At 50.2% G+C, this 19,183-nt stretch overlaps 1 protein-coding gene across 2 annotated transcripts in view; it reads right to left on the bottom strand.

Moving 5' to 3' along the window:
- Nucleotides 1–19,183, bottom strand: part of MTARC1 (mitochondrial amidoxime reducing component 1) — a 590,200-nt gene that overhangs the window by 529,435 nt on the left and 41,582 nt on the right. The window contains exons 4-7 of one of the 2 annotated variants that reach the window (XM_078784088.1): nucleotides 16,795–16,941; nucleotides 16,587–16,648; nucleotides 16,393–16,464; nucleotides 15,890–16,060 (exon numbers count right to left, since the gene is read on the bottom strand). In XM_078784088.1, the coding sequence (XP_078640214.1) occupies nucleotides 15,937–16,060; nucleotides 16,393–16,464; nucleotides 16,587–16,648; nucleotides 16,795–16,941 (405 nt within the window). In that variant the 3' untranslated portion in view covers nucleotides 15,890–15,936. Of the gene's footprint in view, nucleotides 1–15,303; nucleotides 16,061–16,392; nucleotides 16,465–16,586; nucleotides 16,649–16,794; nucleotides 16,942–19,183 lie in introns of those variants that run through there. The other variant, XM_068129594.2, reaches the window with a different exon arrangement.

The raw sequence follows: 19,183 nt of genomic DNA, 5'->3' as shown, positions 1-19,183 counted from the left end.
GAATACCTGTGGCACGATTTGGCCAACGTTTAGGATCGGGTGTAGTATTGCTAATGGTTCGAGCCGCGGCTGCTAATCCGCTCGGCAAATAACATCTTGTCCGCGGTCTCGAACGAGGTTGCTCACCTGCCTCTCTGGAGGGATCTGGGCAGCTTCAGGACTCACGTCGGTCAGTCGCAGACAAGGGGATTAATTCCCCCTTGGTAAGGGGAAAAAGGGCCGACGGTGAGATCCGCAACAATACTAATGATGTCCCACTTCCCCAAAGCGTTTTTCCTGCAGTGATAACATGTACAAATAGCTTATAGTTATAATGGTGTTTCCGTGGGAGTATTAGGAAGTAAAAATATTATAAACCACAAACACGTATGCTTAGCTTTTTAAACAGTCGCTAATGCTCTTTATAACACTAAATGAAGAAATTTGGAGGAATACCGAGATCCGTGAAGAAAGGTTTACTTACAGAACTGAGCGAAGATCTATGGTACTCTATATTACCCACAAATGTTGAGTTCATAACATGGCCCTTTCTGCCGCTACCGTAGCATTTTTCGTAGCGAACCTTTGAAACTCGCTCCTGCTGTTTGATACAAAACTGAAAGGGAGAAGCTCGGGTTGTACTCCTTTATAAAGCAGCTAGCTGGCGCTTGCCAAGCCAGCCGTTCCTTAACAGTTTTGAATTGAGTGCTTGCTCGAATGCTTTCACAACTTGGCGATCTCTTCACAAGAAACTTGGTAAATGAAAACTTGAAACTTGAAAAACTTCCTAAACTTCCTAAAAGTAAAAAACTTGAAAAACTTCCGTTTCCGGTCTTGCTGGCGAGGGTTCGTTTATTCGCAGTCCTACACGCTCTCCATCGAAATCGAAGTTAAGTAATTGTTCCCATTTGTATTTTCGTTATAACTGTATTTATTTTATGGTGTATGTACGTATATTGTCCCGACGAAGATTTTCGGTGCAAATCTTTCATACCTGCATTGAAAATCGTGTTAATTCGTGTCGTGTCTTGAGGCCTTGTACAGTGTACACTGTACAACCTTGAGGCTTTGTTTTTCTCTCGGCGGTCCGTCGTTTGTGATCCAATAACTTTCGTTCTCTGTTTTCCCAGTCTTTTTACCCCATAGCCTACTTCCTTATGTAAATCTCAACTCAAAAAAACCAAAAAAAAAGACATTACCTTCTCTGTGCTCATTCGTTTATTCATTCTTATTCGTTCGTTCGTTCTTCGACCACGTGTTTCTCCCCCATTTCCCCAGATAGATTGTCAAATTTCAACTCGTTATTTTATCGTCCATGCGATATTTGATTATAGTTAGTTTTGGTTTGAATTTCCTGTAACTCGTAATTAATTAATCGTGTTCTGCTCCTCGTGTGTGGCCTTGTAGTTGTACCCCCGTCGGTGTTTTGTTAACTTAAGCGTGTTTTGCTTGGCTCTTAGTTTTTTCCCTTCTACCCCGAACATAATACTCTGTCTAACGTTCTAAATCCCCACACCCCCCCCCCCAAAAACAAACAAACAAAAAAACAAACAAACAAAAAAAACCAAAAACATTTATTTTCCTTTCTCCACGTGTACTGTTGTCTCATCCTGTATTTTCTGTCCAGGTGTGCTGTTCGCCCCGCCCCCATTATCTCCTTGCCATCCACCGTTTGCCCTGTTCACGTGACTCGTGGTGGTCCCTCTTGGCTCTCCCCCCATTGGTATTTTGTGCATAGAAGATTGTTCACAGTTCTGTTTAAATATTATTTAAATATGTTTAACCTTTCCCCTTCTGTGTTTTATTCAGTGGTATATTACAACACGCTGTTTTTCTTCCTATTTAAAAAGCTTTTCTCAATTTCCTCTCCAACTCATTCCACTTCAAAAAAAAGAAATTCAATATCTTATACGTCTCCCTCACTACATGGTCTAAATTCACATTCATTCCATCCCTCCTCCATCGTTCTGAATCGGATTGCTAACTTGAAAATCACAACAAACCCAATTTGTTATCAATGTTCGTCTTTCATTAATCATCCACTTTCTAAACTCCCCTCTTGCCCCTCCCATCCAAATCCCCCCCCCCTTGCACCTACACTCCTAAACTCCCCCCTTGCCCCTCCACTCCTGAACTCCCCCCTTGCCCTTCCCCTCCTAAACTCCCCCCTTGCCCCTCCCCTCCAAATCCCCCCCCTTGCCCCTCCACTCCTGAACTCCCCCCTTGCCCTTCCCCTCCTAAACTCCCCCCTTGCCCCTCCCCTCCAAATCCCCCCCCTTGCCCCTACACTCCTAAACTCCCCCCTTGCCCCTCCACTTCTAAACTTCCCCCTTCCCTCCAAAACTCCCCCCTTGCGCCTCCCCTCCTAAACTCCCCCCTCACTCCTCCCCTTCAAAACTCCCCCCCAACGCCTCCCATTCAATTCTCCCCCCATACCATTCCTCTCCAATTCTCCCTCCTCCCCCCTCCTCCTCCAAGCTGCCTCCTCCCCACTTCGTCTCCCTTCTATCTCATACCTCCACCCCCCCAAACCTTCTACTTTCCTCTGCCCCCCACCTCAAACAACCCCTCACTGTGCCTCATCCCTTCACCATCAAACCTTTCATCCTCCTCATCCTTCCCTTTCTTGGAACTCTTCTGCAATATCTGACACACTATCAACTGCTCTCCCTACCTCCCCCTCTCATCCTTCATCTTACCCTACTCCTCCCCTCCCCTGTCCTGTACCTGATGCTCCCCCTCTCTCTTCATTAACGGTATGGACCTCAAACATCCGGGGCCTTCGCTCAAACCTGACTGATCTCTCCATACAGGTTGCTTCTGACAATCCAGACTTGATCTGCTTAACAGAGACTTTCCTCCCTCAAGATGTCTCTGATTACTTAATATCTCTTCCTGGTTACTCCCTCCTCCGGTATGATAGACCTGAGCCTCGGCCTGGTGGTGGGGTGGCTATCTTTATCAAAAACTCTCTTCCTCACTCTCCTTGCACTGCCCTCTTTCCTCCTCACCCCCAGGAGTACCTCTGGCTACGGCTTCCTCTCCGCTCCCACCTTTTGTTCATATGTGTTCTGTACCGTCCCCCAAACAGTGATGACTCCATCTACATTTCACTGTCTGACAACATGGACCAACTTCTATCCACTCATCCCAACTCTCTCTTCCTCATATGTGGTGACTTCAACCGTCATCATGCCACCTGGTTGGGTGTGGGTTCCTCTCTCACCAGTCATGGCACCTCAGCAAAGGACTTCTGTGACTCACTGGGATTGACACAATCTGTCAATTTCCCGACCCGGATCTCAGCCAATGGAGTATCTTCTCTTCTAGACTTGGTTATGACAAACTTCCCTGCTAATGTCTGCTGCTCTTCTTCTGCTCCAATCGGTTCTTCTGATCATGTGCTTGTCAAAGTGGACATCTCTCTGGCCATTCTCAGAGAGCCTCCTCAGCGTCGACGAGTCTGGCATTTCACTCAGGCCGACTGGGACGGTCTTCAAGCAGCCATCAATCGTCTGGATTGGTCTCCCATCTCCACTGCCTCTGACATCAATTCTTCCTGGGAATTCTTCCAAAGCAAACTGATCTCTCTCATGCACAGATTTATCCCATCTCACCTTCAGTTGTCTTACCCTTCCTCCCGTCCATGGTACACTGAATCTTGTGGTGAGGCAGTTGCCCTGAAACAACTTGCCTTTGCCTCTTGGAAGGCTAATCCAACTGAAGGCAATCTCAGTTCCTTCCACCAAGCTCGGAACAAGTGTGTGTCTACCCTCAGGAGTGCCAGGAAGCACTATCTCTCCTCACTCAAGAATGAACTCTCAAACCTGTCTCCTTCCTCCAAATCCTGGTGGCGTCTGGTCAAATCCGTTTCTGGTGTTTGTTCCCCCTCCATCCCCTCCCTTACCTCAAATGGCCACACAGTTGACATCGCACGTGACAAAGCCGAATGCCTCAACTCTGTGTTTGCCTCAAAATCCTTAGTCCCAAACCCATCTCTCTCTGTTCCCACCTTTCCCAGTCGAACCCAACTGCTCCTGAACTCTGTGTCCTTCTCTCCTGACAAGGTGGAGGAGTTTTTGTCAAACCTCGACTCTGATTCTGCAACTGTACCAGACGGCATCAGCCCACGGGTCCTAAAATCCTGCTCTGCCGCTCTATCTCACCCTCTTTCTGTTCTTTTCACCCTATCTTTTGCTCAAGGTCATCTGCCAGCATCCTGGAAATCAGCTAACATTACCGCTTTACACAAAAAAGGTGCAAAAACAGATCCTTGCAACTACAGACCAATCAGCCTGCTTCCAATTATCAGCAAAGTCATGGAATCCATCATTGCTTCGGATATGAAATCTCTCCTATCCTCCAATGGCTTGATCTCTGATCATCAATTTGGTTTCAGACCAGGTCACTCTACTCTGGACATGCTGCTTCTGCTGTCTCAACAATGGATGGAGGTCCTCAATGCCAAACAGGAAATCAGAGCTGTCTCCCTTGACATATCACGTGCCTTCGATACGGTCTGGCACCCAGCTCTGCTCACCAAACTCTCCTCCTATGGTATCCATGGAAATCTCCATGCATGGCTTGCGGACTTCCTCTCTGGTCGTAGTCAACGTGTGGCCCTGAATGGATTTCTCTCATCTCCCCTTCCTGTTCAGGCTGGAGTTCCCCAAGGCAGTGTGCTGGGCCCTGTGCTTTTTCTGGTCTTTATCAATGATCTCTCCGACTCTCTGGAAAATCCTCTCTGTCTCTTTGCTGATGACTCCACTCTCTGCCACTCCATTCCTCTTCCCTCAGATCGGCAGTCTGCAGCCTCCTCACTCTCTGAAGACCTGGACAAAATCACAGACTGGTCAAACAAGTGGAACATGTCTTTCAATCCTGACAAATCTCACTCTCTTACTATGTCTCTCCGAAAAGATCGACTGGACAACCCTCCCATCTACTTTCTCAACAATCCTCTTCAAGAAGTTCTGTCGCTCAAGCTTTTGGGTCTCACTATCTGCCATGATCTTTCTTGGGAAAACCACATTTCCAAGCTGGCCTCCAAAGCCAGTCGCCGACTGGGCATCCTCCGTCGTGCGAAGTCCTTCCACGGCACACCTGAGCTCCTCACCACATACAAGGCTTTCATCCGCAGCTCAATGGAATACTGTTCTCCCCTATCGGTTGGTGCTCCTGCCTCACACCTGGCTCGGCTTCACGCTGTTGAATCCAAAGCTTTCAAAATCATTGGAATCTCCCGCGATGAAGCTATCTCTGAGGGCCTTTCACTCACTCACCGCAGGCAGGTAGGTGGTCTTTCTGTCTTCTACCGACTCCTCTCCGGCCTTGCTCCCCCAGCTCTCTCTGTGCTCTGTCCCCCAAATATTCCTACAGGTCGCACAAGATCTGCCAGCAACCCTCTGATGGTTAAACTGCCGAAATCTCGGCTCTATGCTCACCTTCACTCTTTCATTCCTCTTTTCTCCCGCCTCTGGAACAAACTCCCACACTCCCTTCAATCCCACTCCTCCCTCCAGGTCTTTAAAACAGCTGTTCACCACCATCTCTTATCTTCCCCCATCCAAAACCTTGATCTTTTCTACCCCCACTAATTCACCCCAGATCCACCTTGTTTGAAATTCCAACTTCTTTCCTGGATGTCCTGGCAGTGTCCATATGTTTCTACCTCTCCCACCCCCCCCCCCCCCCCCCTTCACATGCCTCCCCTCAAAGCCCTCTACCTCCCACAGATCTCTCGATGTCTCCATGTCTCTCGGTCCCTGCTCTCAAATGTTGTGTTTGTGTCCTTCCCCCTCTCTCCCCATCTTGTCTACCGCTCCCGATGTTATTTGTTTTATGTCTTTCTGTGTCTGTTTGTCTTTCTGTGTGATTAATGTTCGCTCTTTCACGAGCCTCGATCTTGTATACAACAAAAAAAATAAATAATAAAAAAATTAACACACACCCAATGTTATTGAGATCCAACCTTCGATCGACTGTAATCTATATACCCCAAAGATGAATTACCCTTTCTGCAGCTCCCGTATTGTGCGGGTGTACTCGTATACTTAAATAGGGGTTTATACTGTGATAAAACCCCTATTTAGGTAAAATGGCCTTAAAATGCATGTTGTTGTTGTATGCTGTGATGAGGAGGCCATTTGGCCTGTTATTATCGTGTTGCACTCCTGAGTTAATTTATTTACGAACCCAAGGTAATTTCTTTACTACAAGTATACCTTCACTGTTTTACACCCTTTCGACCTTTTCCACCCATTAGACCCCTCTAGACCATTTACACCCCTTTCCCTGCACATCTTAAACCATTTAAACCTCTTTGACCCTTTACACCCCTTAGACCCTTTACACCCCTATGACCCTTTACACCCCCTTAGACGTCTTTAGACCCATTATACCTCTTTAAACCCTTTACACCCCCTTATATCCCTTTGACCCTTTACATCCCTTAGACCCTTTACACCCCAAAGAACACCTTTGGATCCCTTAGACCCTTTACACCCCTTAGACCTTTTAAACCCCTTAGACTCCATTTGAGTCTTTACATCCCTTAGACCTCTTTAGATCCTTTACATCCCCTAGACCCCTTTGACCATTTACACCCATTTAGAGCCCTTACACCCTTTATACCCTTTCATACCCATTTCGACCCTTTTGAGACATATACATCTTTTGACACTTTTCAGACCTATTGACTTTTTAAGACCCTTTGGACAATATATGACCATTTGGACACTTTTGACCCCTTTTACTCTTTCGTCCTTGCACACCTTTAGACCCCATTTGGCCCTTTTAAGAGCCTTGATTCTTTAAACACTTTAGTCCCCTTTATTTAGGACCCTAAAAACACTTTAGACCCCTTCGAAAATTCGAAAAAATTTCCATACCATGGAGACATACAAATGTGCATACCATGGACAGCGGTCGGGGAAACACCTTTAATCTTTCCATGTTGAAATAGAACGGCACTCGGTGGAGCGCATACCTCTGCCAGGCTGAACAGTCTATGGTTTACTAAAAAAAATCATGTGTGTGTATATATATATATATATATATTGTTACGGTTTTGCGCACGACCCTCGTTCCCTTACCAAGGGGAGATTAAGCCCCTTGTTCTCCTTGGGTCGTCGCAACCGTGAGACTTGAGTCGCCACTTCCGGTCGGATGCGGGACAGGGTTTCGGGACAATGTTCGCACGTACCTAAGTACCTACGCTGCCGTGGAAGCGGGGATCAAGTCTCGCACGAACCACGCATAATTTGAGTGCACCCGAGCGGATGGCGCACCACGTGGTCCGTGCAATTACCTTGTTAATGGAACCCGATTAGAGCGATATAATTCGTACCATGTCAATAGATGGAAATGACGGGAACGATCAAATAGAAGGAAGAACACAGGTTTATTTGCAGCTATACAAGGCGAAGAGACACAGAGCAGGCACTTAAGCAGTCTTACCTAATTTCCCAGACAATGGGCCCGTTCACACTCACAGGGGGAATGAAGGAAGGATGGTTCATGCGCTGAACGCGCCGGCTTTGTTGTTCAGGAACAGCTCGCCCGGCGTGGCCCTCTGCGGTCACAGCGACGAAGGCAGGCAGGCAGGCGGGAGGGATCCTCGCAGCGCGTATCTCAAACAAAGGCAGGCAGGCGAATATGCGCGTCTCTCACCCGGCTCAGCGGTTCTTCACAGCGCGATTTATGCAACAGCGCGCTTTCACTCTCGCAACTCAATTCAGGATCTGCCTCAAGCTCAATTCAACAGAGGACCCCGGCTCATAACTTGGTTCAGCGCACCTCTCCTCAGAACTACTTCAGCGCACCTCTCCTCAGAACTCGTAATTCAACACAGAGCTTCGAATTGATAACTCAAGCTCATCACTCAGCGCAGGTCCTCCTCAAACTTAGTTCAGCACACCTCTCCTCAGAACTCACAATTAAACACAGCGCTTCGAACTGATAACTCAAGCTCATCACTCAGCGCAGGTCCTCCTCAAACTTAGTTCAGCGCACCTCTCCTCAGAACTCGTAATTCAACACAGCGCTTCGAACTGATAACTCAAGCTCATCACTCAGCGCAGGTCCTCTTCAAACTTAGTTCAGCGCACCTCTCCTCAGAACTGAGGTGGGGGCTTTTGGGCACAGGGTTATATTGCCACGCCCTGGCCTGCCTCGAATGTTCCAAACCACGCCTTTTGCCGCAGGGCTAAGCCACTCCCCTCGAGCCCTGATTGGCGGCTCGTGCTTACCGGTCACTCCCACTTCTCCTGTTCCGCCTTCCTTCGGCTTGCCTCGACATGTGAGGCCGGCCTCATGGTGATTTGCGCCAAAACTCAAAGTATCAAGGTGGCATAAAGCATTGGAAGGGGACCTAACTCTCATTATTCTACTCAACGCAAAACTACACATAGGAAAGGTCTATGCTTACACTTACTAAGAAATAACTGAGCTTAAACGAGGCTACATGTAGTGTGACTAACTATGAGGGGAAAATTAACCTTTATTGCAAAAACACAGAACTGCAACAATATATATATATATATATATATATATATATATATATATATATATATATATATATATATATATATATATATATATATATATACATACATACATATATATACATAGCATATAAATATATATGTATGAAGAAAATCAATAACACGCAGCCCTCGCCGAGTAAATACACCCGCCGCCATTGTTACCTCCGCCACCAAAAGTGGTTATGTCTGTCTGTTTGTCTGGGCCGTTTGTTTGTGAACAAGATATCTCAAAAAGTTGTGGACGGATTCGGACTGAATTTGGCAAAGATGTAGCGTATGTGACAAGGACGAAATGATTAGATTTTGGTGAAGATCCGGATTCGGATCCGGCCACTGGAATTTTTAAAGTGATTCTTCACCATTTGGAGGAAGGGCCAAAAACGATACAAAGCAGGATATCACAAAATGTTGTGGACGGATGAATTTGATTAAATGTGATTCTGTATTGTGATTTTCTGGTCTACTCTAGTATACAAAACATAAACTGTTCACCCGGTAGAGGTATGCTGAGTGCCGTTCTCGTTTTGTATGTTTTTGTTAATACTTACCAATGTTAATGTCATAAAAAATATTTATTTTATTTATACAATCAGCAACGGTACCCGTCCTATGGACGGGGCTTCAATTGGGAGGCCCAAATGAAAAGGCAAAATATCAGAAATTGAAGGCTTTTTTTATTTTAAACGATTCATATAAACATCCGTTGAATCATATCACACGCAAATCATCAAAATCTAAACACAGTACATGGCGCCCATTTTGAAAAAAGATTGAATTCTGCAAAACGGAAGTGGTCGCTGCACGTCTTTCCCAGTCGCACGTTTATGTGTGAAGAGTGCGCGCCAAATCTGTAACACGGAAGCGGCCGCTACACCTGTTTCTCAGTCGCTTTGCACACGCTGCCATGTTACTTCGGAGCCACACGTTTATATAGGGAGAGTTCGTCAGGAGTCGATCTACTCTCTCCTGGTACGTAGAATAAACAGTATTTGTAGAATTTCAACAAAAGCCACATCACTGTTCATATCGGAAAATATTATTCCATCGTGTTTGGAAAAACTGGAAAATTGGAAAACTTGGAAAAATTGGAAAAACAATATCGTGTGGCGGACACAAAAGCCCACTGGCGTGGTGACATCATTCCACGCACCGAGTGGGCGGTGGCCACGCCCGAGGGGTAGGCGTGGCCTCATGATATACCCCGGGCGACCAGCCCGGAGGAGTTGAGTGTTACAGTGTAGTCTTACAATAAAGACGTTTATATGTTACCGCTTGTCCGCTTCCTCCTTGCTCACAAGCAGCGCGCGTAACGCCGCGCTTTACTGGTGACCCTCGACGTTGGATCTGCCGGAGCGATCCTTCCACACGCGACGCCATCGCCATGGCCGCCTTCGTCAAACTTTCGGAATTTTGGGAGGCTCAGGCCGAAGTCTGGTTCGTCCAGGCCGAAGCCCAATTTCAGCTTCGGCACCTCACCGGCGATGACACGCGCTACTGCCACGTCGTCGCCTCCCTCGGGCCCGGCACGGCCGCTCGAGTTGTGTCCGTCCTTCGCCACCCACCGGACGGCCACAAGTACGAGGCACTCAAGCGGCTACTCCTAGCCACGTTCAGCCTCACGGACGACGCACGGGCCGACCGCCTCCTGGATCTCCCCGAGCTCGGTGAGACGCGCCCGTCGGTCCGAATGGACCATATGCTGTCACTGTTGGGCGACGAAGCCCCCGGTTCGCTATTCCGGGCGCTTTTCCGTCGCCAACTTCCAGCGCAGGTTCGCCTCGCGTTGGCCGGGACCGGGCTAACGGAACCCCGAGCATTGGCGGCCGAGGCGGACAAGTACTTCGCCGCTTCGGACACGCGGGCGAGCGTTGGCGTGGCCGTCACGGCCTTCGACGCTGATGTTCCACAGCATCATCTTCTACAGCACGCTGATGTTCCACAGCATCATCTTCTACAGCACGCTGATGTTCCACAGCATCATCTTCTACAGCACGCTGATGTTCCACAGCATCATCTTCTACAGCACGCTGTGGTTCAGCAGCATGCTGATACGCACCTCGTGAACGCCGCCACGCCCCGCCCACCGCCGCGGCGAAAACCGCCACCGCGGGGAAACCCGTCGACTCCACCGGCCTGGCGGAGCCAGCCGCACTCCTCCAGCTCCACCACCTGGTGCTGGTTCCACGCCAAGTTCGGCCACGAAGCTCGGCGGTGTCATCCGCCGTGCTCCTTCAACGGGTCGGGAAACGCCCGGGCCGGCGCTCAATTGTGGCGATGAGCGCCGGCCGTTCGAGCAGCCTGCTGTTCATAACGGACACCTTCTCCGGGCGCCGTTACCTGTGCGACACGGGAGCACAGGTGAGTGTCATTCCCGCCGGCACGTCAGACAAGCACGCCGCGGTTGGGGGCCCCGCGCTGCTTGCCGCGAACGGGACGCCCATCCGTACGTACGGAAAACGCTGCCTCTCTCTGCGGTTTGGAGGGCAGGTTTTCCGATGGACGTTCGTCACCGCCGACGTGCCCATGGCACTGCTTGGCGCGGACTTCCTGTGCGCTAATGGGCTCCTGGTCGACGTCAAGCGCAGACGGCTTGTCCAGGCCGAGACGTTCAGCTCGCTCGCATGTGCGTTGCCCAGCTCAACGAGCGGCTTGCCAAGCGGCTTGCCGAACGATTCGGTTCCGGCCACGTTGGTCTGTACGCTTCCGGCAGCGGACGCATTCACCCGCCTCCTCGCCGGCTTCCCGGCCCTCACGCGGCCCACCTTCTCGGCGGGGGCCATCAAGCACGGGGTGGCCCATCACATCCCCACCGTCGGGCCACCGGTCTACGCCCGGGCACGCCGCCTCGAGCCGACGAAGCTGGCGGTGGCAAAAGCGGAGTTCGCTACCCTGGAGCGACTCGGCATCGTTCGGCGCTCAGAGAGCGCTTGGGCGTCGCCGCTGCACATCGTGCCGAAGCCCGGCGGGGGATGGCGACCGTGCGGGGACTATCGCCGTCTCAATGACGCCACGACTCCCGACCGCTACCCCGTCCCCCACATTCAGGACTTTTCCGCCCGTTTGGCGGGCAGGTCCTTCTTCTCGAAGGTGGACCTCATACGCGGCTACCATCAGGTCCCCGTCAGGCCGGAGGACGTCCCGAAGACGGCAGTCATCACGCCATTCGGACTCTTCGAGTTCCTGCGCATGCCCTTCGGTCTGAAGAATGCGGCTCAGGCGTTCCAGCGACTGATGGACAGCGTCCTGCGCGACTTGGATTTTGTCTACGTCTACCTGGACGATATCCTCGTCGCCAGCGCGTCCCGCGAAGAGCACCTACGCCACCTCCGCACGCTCTTCGAACGCCTGGGCCAGCATGGCCTGATTGTGAACCCCGCAAAGTGCCAGTTCGGCGCCGCCACAATCGATTTTCTGGGGCACCGTGTCACCAGGCACGGCGCCGTCCCCCTGCCGGCCAAGGTGGAGGCGGTGAAGGGGTTTCCGCGCCCCCGCACGATCAGAGGGCTGCAGGAGTTCCTGGGCATGGTGAACTTTTACCATCGGTTCCTGCCCCGTATCGCCCAGCTCCTGCGCCCCCTGCACGAAGCTCTCCGAGGTAAGCCGGGCAAAGGCGACGTTACCTGGACCGAGCAGATGGACACGGCGTTCACGGGCGCGAAGCTCGCCTTGGCTAACGCCACCATGCTCGCGCACCCGGCACCCGATGCACCGATCGCCCTCACCACCGATGCCTCGGACTACGCGGTGGGCGCGGTGCACGAGCAATGGGTGCGTGGAGCTTGGCAACCGCTGGCGTTCTTTAGCCGGCAGCTTCGCCCGCCCGAACGCCGTTACAGTACCTTCGACCGCGAGTTGCTCGGACTTCACTTGGCGGTCAGGCACTTCCGCCATCTGCTCGAGGGCCGGGCGTTCACTGCCTTCGTCGACCACAAGCCGCTGATCTTCGCGATGGGCAAGGTCACCGAGCCGTGGTCGGCCCGGCAGCAGCGTCACCTCTCGGCCGTGTCCGAGTACACGACGGACATCCAGCACGTCGCGGGGAAGGACAACCCGGTGGCGGATTGCCTTTCCCGGGCCGTCGCCCACGCAGTCCACCTCGGCATCGACTATGCCCGGATGGCAGCGGACCAGGCCGCTGACCCCGACGTCCAGGCCTTGCGGACCGCCGTCACGGGCCTCCGCGTCACCGAGGTGCCGTTCGACGGCGCGGGCGCGGCTCTCTTGTGCGACGTCTCCCTCGGGCGTCCTCACCCCATTGTGCCCGCGGGCTGGCAGCGCCAGGTGTTTGACGCCATCCACGGCCTGTCCCACCCGGGCGCGAGGGCCTCCCAAAGGCTGATCGCCGACAAGTTCGTCTGGCATGGCCTCCGGAAGGCCGTCCGCGGCTGGGCCAGGACGTGCCTCGCGTGCCAGCGCGCCAAGGTGCACCGGCACACCCAGGCCCCGTTGGCCCCGTTCACGGTGCCGGAACGCCGGTTTGACCACGTCCACGTGGACCTGGTGGGACCTCTGCCCCCCTCGCGGGGTTTCACCTACGTCCTCACCATGGTGGACCGCACCACCCGGTGGCCGGAGGCCGTGCCCTTGGCGTCGACAACGGCGGCCGATGTCGCGCAGGCTTTCATCGCCACCTGGGTCGCCCGGTTCGGCGCCCCCTCAGACATCTCATCCGACCGCGGCCCCCAGTTCACCTTGGAGCTCTGGGGGGCGGTTGCGCAGGGGCTCGGGGTCCGGCTGCACCGAACCACGGCCTACCACCCCCAGGCTAACGGCCTGTGTGAGCGATTTCACCGCTCATTAAAGGCCGCGCTCCGGGCCACCCTCCGCGACGGCGGCTGGGTCGACAGGCTCCCCTGGGTCCTGCTGGGCCTCCGGACGGCGCCCAAGGAGGACCTGCGCGCATCCGCGGCGGAGTTGGTCTTCGGGCAACCGCTGCGGGTGCCGGGCGAGTTCCTCCCCGACTCCACGGCACCATAACATCTGCCACGGCACAGCAGCGCTCCGCTCTGCAAGAGACCGCCCAGAGGTTCGCCCCGGTGCCAACGGCATGCCACGGGCACCCACCGACGCACGTCGCCCCGGAGCTTCGCACGGCGGAGTACGTCTTCGTCCGCCACGATGCCCATCGGACACCACTGCGGCCCCCGTACGACGGGCCTTTCCGCGTGCTGGAGACCGGGGCGAAGCACTTCACCCTGGACATCGGCGGTACTCCTGACCGCGTTTCGGTAGACCGCCTCAAGCCGGCCCACCTCGATGTGGACCATCCACCGCCAGTGGCCCGACCCCCACGTCGGGGCCGCCCTCCTGCGGGCGGACCCCCGGCACCGCCCAGCCCCGCCGCCACGGCGCCCCCCGGTCCTGCACCCATCCCAGGGGCAGCCAGGGGCATCCCACCTGGTATCCCTGCACCCCGGACGCCGCCGATCGCCAGGGGGCGCTTCGGCCGGGTCATTCGTCTGCCCCGCAAACTGGCCCTCCAGGTGCGCGGGAATTCTGGGGGGGCGCGTGTGGCGGACACAAAAGCCCACTGGCGTGGTGACATCATTCCACGCACCGAGTGGGCGGTGGCCACGCCCGAGGGGTAGGCGTGGCCTCATGATATACCCCGGGCGACCAGCCCGGAGGAGTTGAGTGTTACAGTGTAGTCTTACAATAAAGACGTTTATATGTTACCGCTTGTCCGCTTCCTCCTTGCTCACAAGCAGCGCGCGTAACGCCGCGCTTTAATAGCCTATTTTACTCCCAGGAGTCCCAGGAATACCCACCCAAAATATCGTTGAGATCGGTTGAGCCGTTTTTGCGGTACCTCCGAATGGACGGACAGACATTTGGTGAATTGTAGTAAGATACACTGTAATAAGATGAAGTTTGAGTCGCAGTTGAGGATATAGAGGCCTTATTGATCACCATAGAATGGAGCATCAATCGACATCATACATAGCTATATCGGCGGACTCTTCTTCACACCTACACTGTACCGTCTCACTGCATGCCAGTCCCTCTAACGCTATATATCAATATAACGCTTGGTTCTTGGAAGTATTATGATGGTGATTTGTGTTCTAGTGTTCATGTATATAACTCAATTTAAATGAACATTTAAAGAGGTTAAAAGCATATAAATGAATAAATTCTGGGTTTTACCACCATCTTCCCCAGTGTCTATCACATCACCCGATCTAACATGTTACATTAGTTATTCATTCCTGTTGTTTGTGTCCTTTATAACGTCCTTAAAAACAGTAAGCTTCCTGTTTGGAATGATTGTTACCCTCGCCGGAGGAGAGGGTTTGCATTTGAGCCCGTTTGTCTGTTTGTTTGTTTGTCCGCACATAATAAATATGATTTTTCTCTGCAACTGTTGGTCCGATTGACAGGAAATTTTCACCATAGGTGCAGCTCCACCTGTATAATTTTTTAATGATAATTATGACGTCATAGGTCACGTGGTTCGGCCGCCATCTTGGAAAAATCGAAAAACTTTGCACCTCTATATCTTGGAAAGCACTGAATAGAAAAAAATTGAGACACGGCTCATTGTGAAGAACTCTCCATGGGGAATAAAATACGTTAATGATGTCATAGGTGCCTCCATTATGACGTTATAATTCGACAATTACAAAACTTCATCCTGTCAAGATGAAATTTCTTGAGCGCCATGTCGGAATAAACTGGTGGAGAAAAAAATTAATGATGACGTCATCAGTCACGTGGTTCGGCCGCCATATTTGTTTTAACACAAAAGCCTTAAAAACCACTGAAAATACATCCTGGCGAGGGTCTGCAATCTCTGATTGCTCTCTTTCTTGTTTATTTTGTTTGAATGACAGGAAGATACATGCACAATCGGGAAAATTCAGAGGCAAACTACGGTAAAACGAGAAACTTATGTTCCATCTCATGTTTCGATTCATGTTCAAAATATAACAAAATAAATCGCACCTGTGTATGAAGGAAGCGGTTCAGTTTGGCATTTTTAATATGAAATATGCAAAGCCTGAAAACGAGCGACACCAATTAAAATTACCCTTTTAAACCCTTTAGAATTACCCTTTAGAATTACCCTTCAGAATTACCCTTTAGAATTACCCTTTAGAATTACCCTTCAGAATTACCCTTCAGAATTACCCTTCAGAATTACCCTTCAGAATTAACCTGTATAGCCCTTTAGAACCCGTCAGAATTAAACACGGTGGGTTAGAAAGGTTTTTAATATTTTGAGGGACGGACGAACATAGGCAGATATTGAAACAGCTTCACCACTTTAAAAATAACCAATTGGTTAACTCTGCTTTTCACTTCACGTGCGCGGGGTAATAAGGGAGGATATTCAACAACAATTGTTATTGAACCTGTACATACCTTTTAAATGCAGTTATCAAAATAATTTCATGAAACAACCTTAAGATCATCCTATGCTGTAAACCGGATCCCCAACTTGAATGATTCCTGGGTTGATGATTGCCAAGTAGACGCCAAAGCACGGGGCAGAGCCAAACACTTTCCGTAAAGATGGTTCATATTGACGGTAACTGAGACAGAACACATACATGCTCAGTATCATTTGGGAAGTAAAAACGCAGATGTCATAATCGTATCATGTGAAATGAAGCAAGAATGCACTGCAACCGACATGTATCTATAGGAGTTTTTAATGATGGGGTGAACAAGGAAAGGGAGAAATTAGGATTGTGAGGGACAAGAAGGACGGGATGGTGTTACATTATCAGGTCCAAAAAAAAAAATCAGACTGAACAGGTTGATGATGATAGGAGAGGAGCATCTAAAATGAGATGTAAGGGGGAGTTGGATGGTATCTAACATTACAACAACCTGATGGCATCTCAACAAAATGGACCCCTACCTGTTCAAAGTATCTAGTGGCTCATGTCCATCTTTCACTCCAGTCTCAGGGTCTATTGTGGTGAAAATGCAACTGACAGAAAAAGAGAAATTTTATGGAATGTTATCAACAAAAAAAACAACAGTATCACTGCCCTAAATAACAAATACAGAATCAAAGAACAAGGAAGGAAAATGTAGAAACAAATGGCGTACCGGGTGCAGTGTGTGAGGAATCGAAGTTTGACATTGCCGACCTCCAAGGTTTTCCAGAAATCCTGAAAGATGGAATGTTTCTGATGGTGAGAAAATGGATCTCTAAAGGAAACTAATTTTCAAAGTGTGAAAGACAAAGATGGTCACAAAAGAGAGGGCAGCCACACTTGAGGAGCCATCAGTTGAGGTTGTGGTAATTGGCAATTACCTCAGCATAGGGTGTTGGTGTACATCCGCGGACGAGAATGTTTGGTCGGAAATTGTGAATTGACACCTGCTTTTCCAGCCTCGAGTTCAGGTCTTCCAAGGAAGCTTCAGTGATCAGCATGTAGGGACCAAAATCGGGGAATTCCACCTGTACACAAACATATTTAATGCCAATCACAGTTCATACAAACTCTTTACATTATATCCTTCCAAATCGTTCAAGATTATTTTTACGGTATCGCCCGGAGGCCAATGCTGTCTAGAACAGCGTTTGTCTCTCCGTGTGTATGTCCCCACAAACATCCACCAATCAGAACTAACAATCTAGTCACATGACAGAGGGACAGCGTTGAGTAACCATTAGTTTCATATTTTACGAAAAATAAATATAATAACCTTCTGTGGCATGTGTTGGGGTCCCAGCAGGTGTCGTAAGGTAGGTAGGAGGTTTCAGAAATTCCTCAATAAAATTATGATTTTGAAATGCGATCGACACAGACCTTGCTCCAGAATCCGGAAGTGAACAGATGATGACGGTTCACTGGTTTGATTTCTCAATACAATCGTGATTTAACATTATATTTTGATATATTAACACCATAGTATTAATTTGTGGTGGCATGATGAATGATGCCGTTTGGAATGAAAATATAGAGATATTCATTTTGAAGCAGAATGAGGAAATGGCGTAAGGGTTTGCTGAAATGCTACAATAACAATGAAATGCTTAAACGTAGATGCCCCAGCAATCTGGTTTCACCCCAAACAGGTCTGCAATGGATGCGATACTAGTCTTCCTTATTTTGCAGAACTTCATCAGGAATTTCTGTGCCCATTAAATGTAGCATCGACATCGAGGGCGACATCATTATCGACATCAAGGGGCGCATTTGATGCTGTTGACCAGACATGCCTATGGAAGGTGCTGAGAGGCAATGGAGTTCCGTCAGCACTGCTCAAGTCGATCCGGAACCTACATGAATATCCAACAGTTTGTGCAGGGGCAGATCCAGGAATTTAAAGATGGATGGGGAGAAGGAGGGTGCCGAACGGGGAGATGGTGGGGGTTTGGGGGAAGGCTTGGAGGAGGACCCAGGACATTTTGAAAATTTGATTGTTGGAAAAGGAATTTCCTGCGTTCTTGGATGTTTCTGCAATTCCTTGCGTTCGCGTCTTCACTGGCTCAAAAGTTCAGCAGATTCGGGAACTGTAATGGGATTGGGGACCACTTCTAAACGCATGACATGTTAAGGTGTATAGAGAAGTTTCATAGGTCCTTCCATGGCATGGCATTCTTATTACAAAATAAATAACAAAAACAATGACAATATTGGGACAAAGCATTTATTCCAACTCAAGCACTACAGCAGGTAGGTATGCTACAAGGCTGTGAATCCCAATGCAAATTTGGTCCAATGGACCAACAGGCCCACTAGTAGTTAAAAAGGCCTGTGCAAACCCGTAGTGTGAAATGATGGCGTTGCCAGACTGTTGGTTGGGAAATCTCGGCAGCGCCATGCGCCGAGGTTACGAAGTTGAGGGCAGGGGGTTCTCCCCACAAAAGAGATCAGATAGGACAGCGGAATGTGAATTATTTTATTAATCGTAAATGATGCAATTTTGGAATAGACGGCGCTTGTGTTTCCGAATGAAAATGTCACACACATCATGTGGGGATATGGGGTAGTCATGGTGTATGCTCATGAAGCCTGTTGTTGGCTTAGCGGTTAGGGTGCCGGCTTGGGATCCTAGGATCCTGGGTTCGAATCCCGGTCGATCGCCGAATTAACGCCAGCGGGTTGACTCAGCCTCTCATCCTTCCGAGGTCGGCAAGTTGAGTACCAGTTCACTGGTTATTCCCTGTGTGTGGCAAGAGGCGACCCACAGGGTTGGCGGCAGGAAGGGCATCCGGCCGTGAAACATTGCTTCAAAAAAAAGGGGACCAAGGTGCCCGAAAAAGGCCAACCCCTGCTCTGTGGGGAAAAATGGCCTCTAAAGGTGGTTCTATGGTGTATGCTCATGAGGGCCATAGATGCCATCCGACTTTCTCCCATGGAATTTCTCAGGCAGATCTTCAGGTGTCACAGGCAAGAAAATGAGCGATCAGCCTCACAGGAGTCTACAGGGAGGGTGCGTCCAATATAGAGCAGGACTTTGATGGATGGAATTTCGTCTCCATCTAACACCCAGAAACAATGCATGAATGTACTTGGAAGTGTGGTGTTGGGCTTCCTTCTCAAAACATCTGCCAGTCTCTAAGCTCATTTATCAATTCTGCGTGATGTTCCATGTCGCTTTTCAAATGCAACAGCTTTTGATGTGGGGCTGAATTCCCAATACCAATAATTCCCAATTTTGCTGACCACAATCACAATATGTTGGAGTTCAGC

Source organism: Myxine glutinosa, chromosome 9 (genome assembly GCF_964187855.1).
Source record: "Myxine glutinosa chromosome 9, kmMyxGlut1.1, whole genome shotgun sequence".
Lineage (NCBI taxonomy): Eukaryota > Metazoa > Chordata > Myxini > Myxiniformes > Myxinidae > Myxine > Myxine glutinosa.
This window is presented reverse-complemented; position numbering and strand designations above follow the sequence as displayed.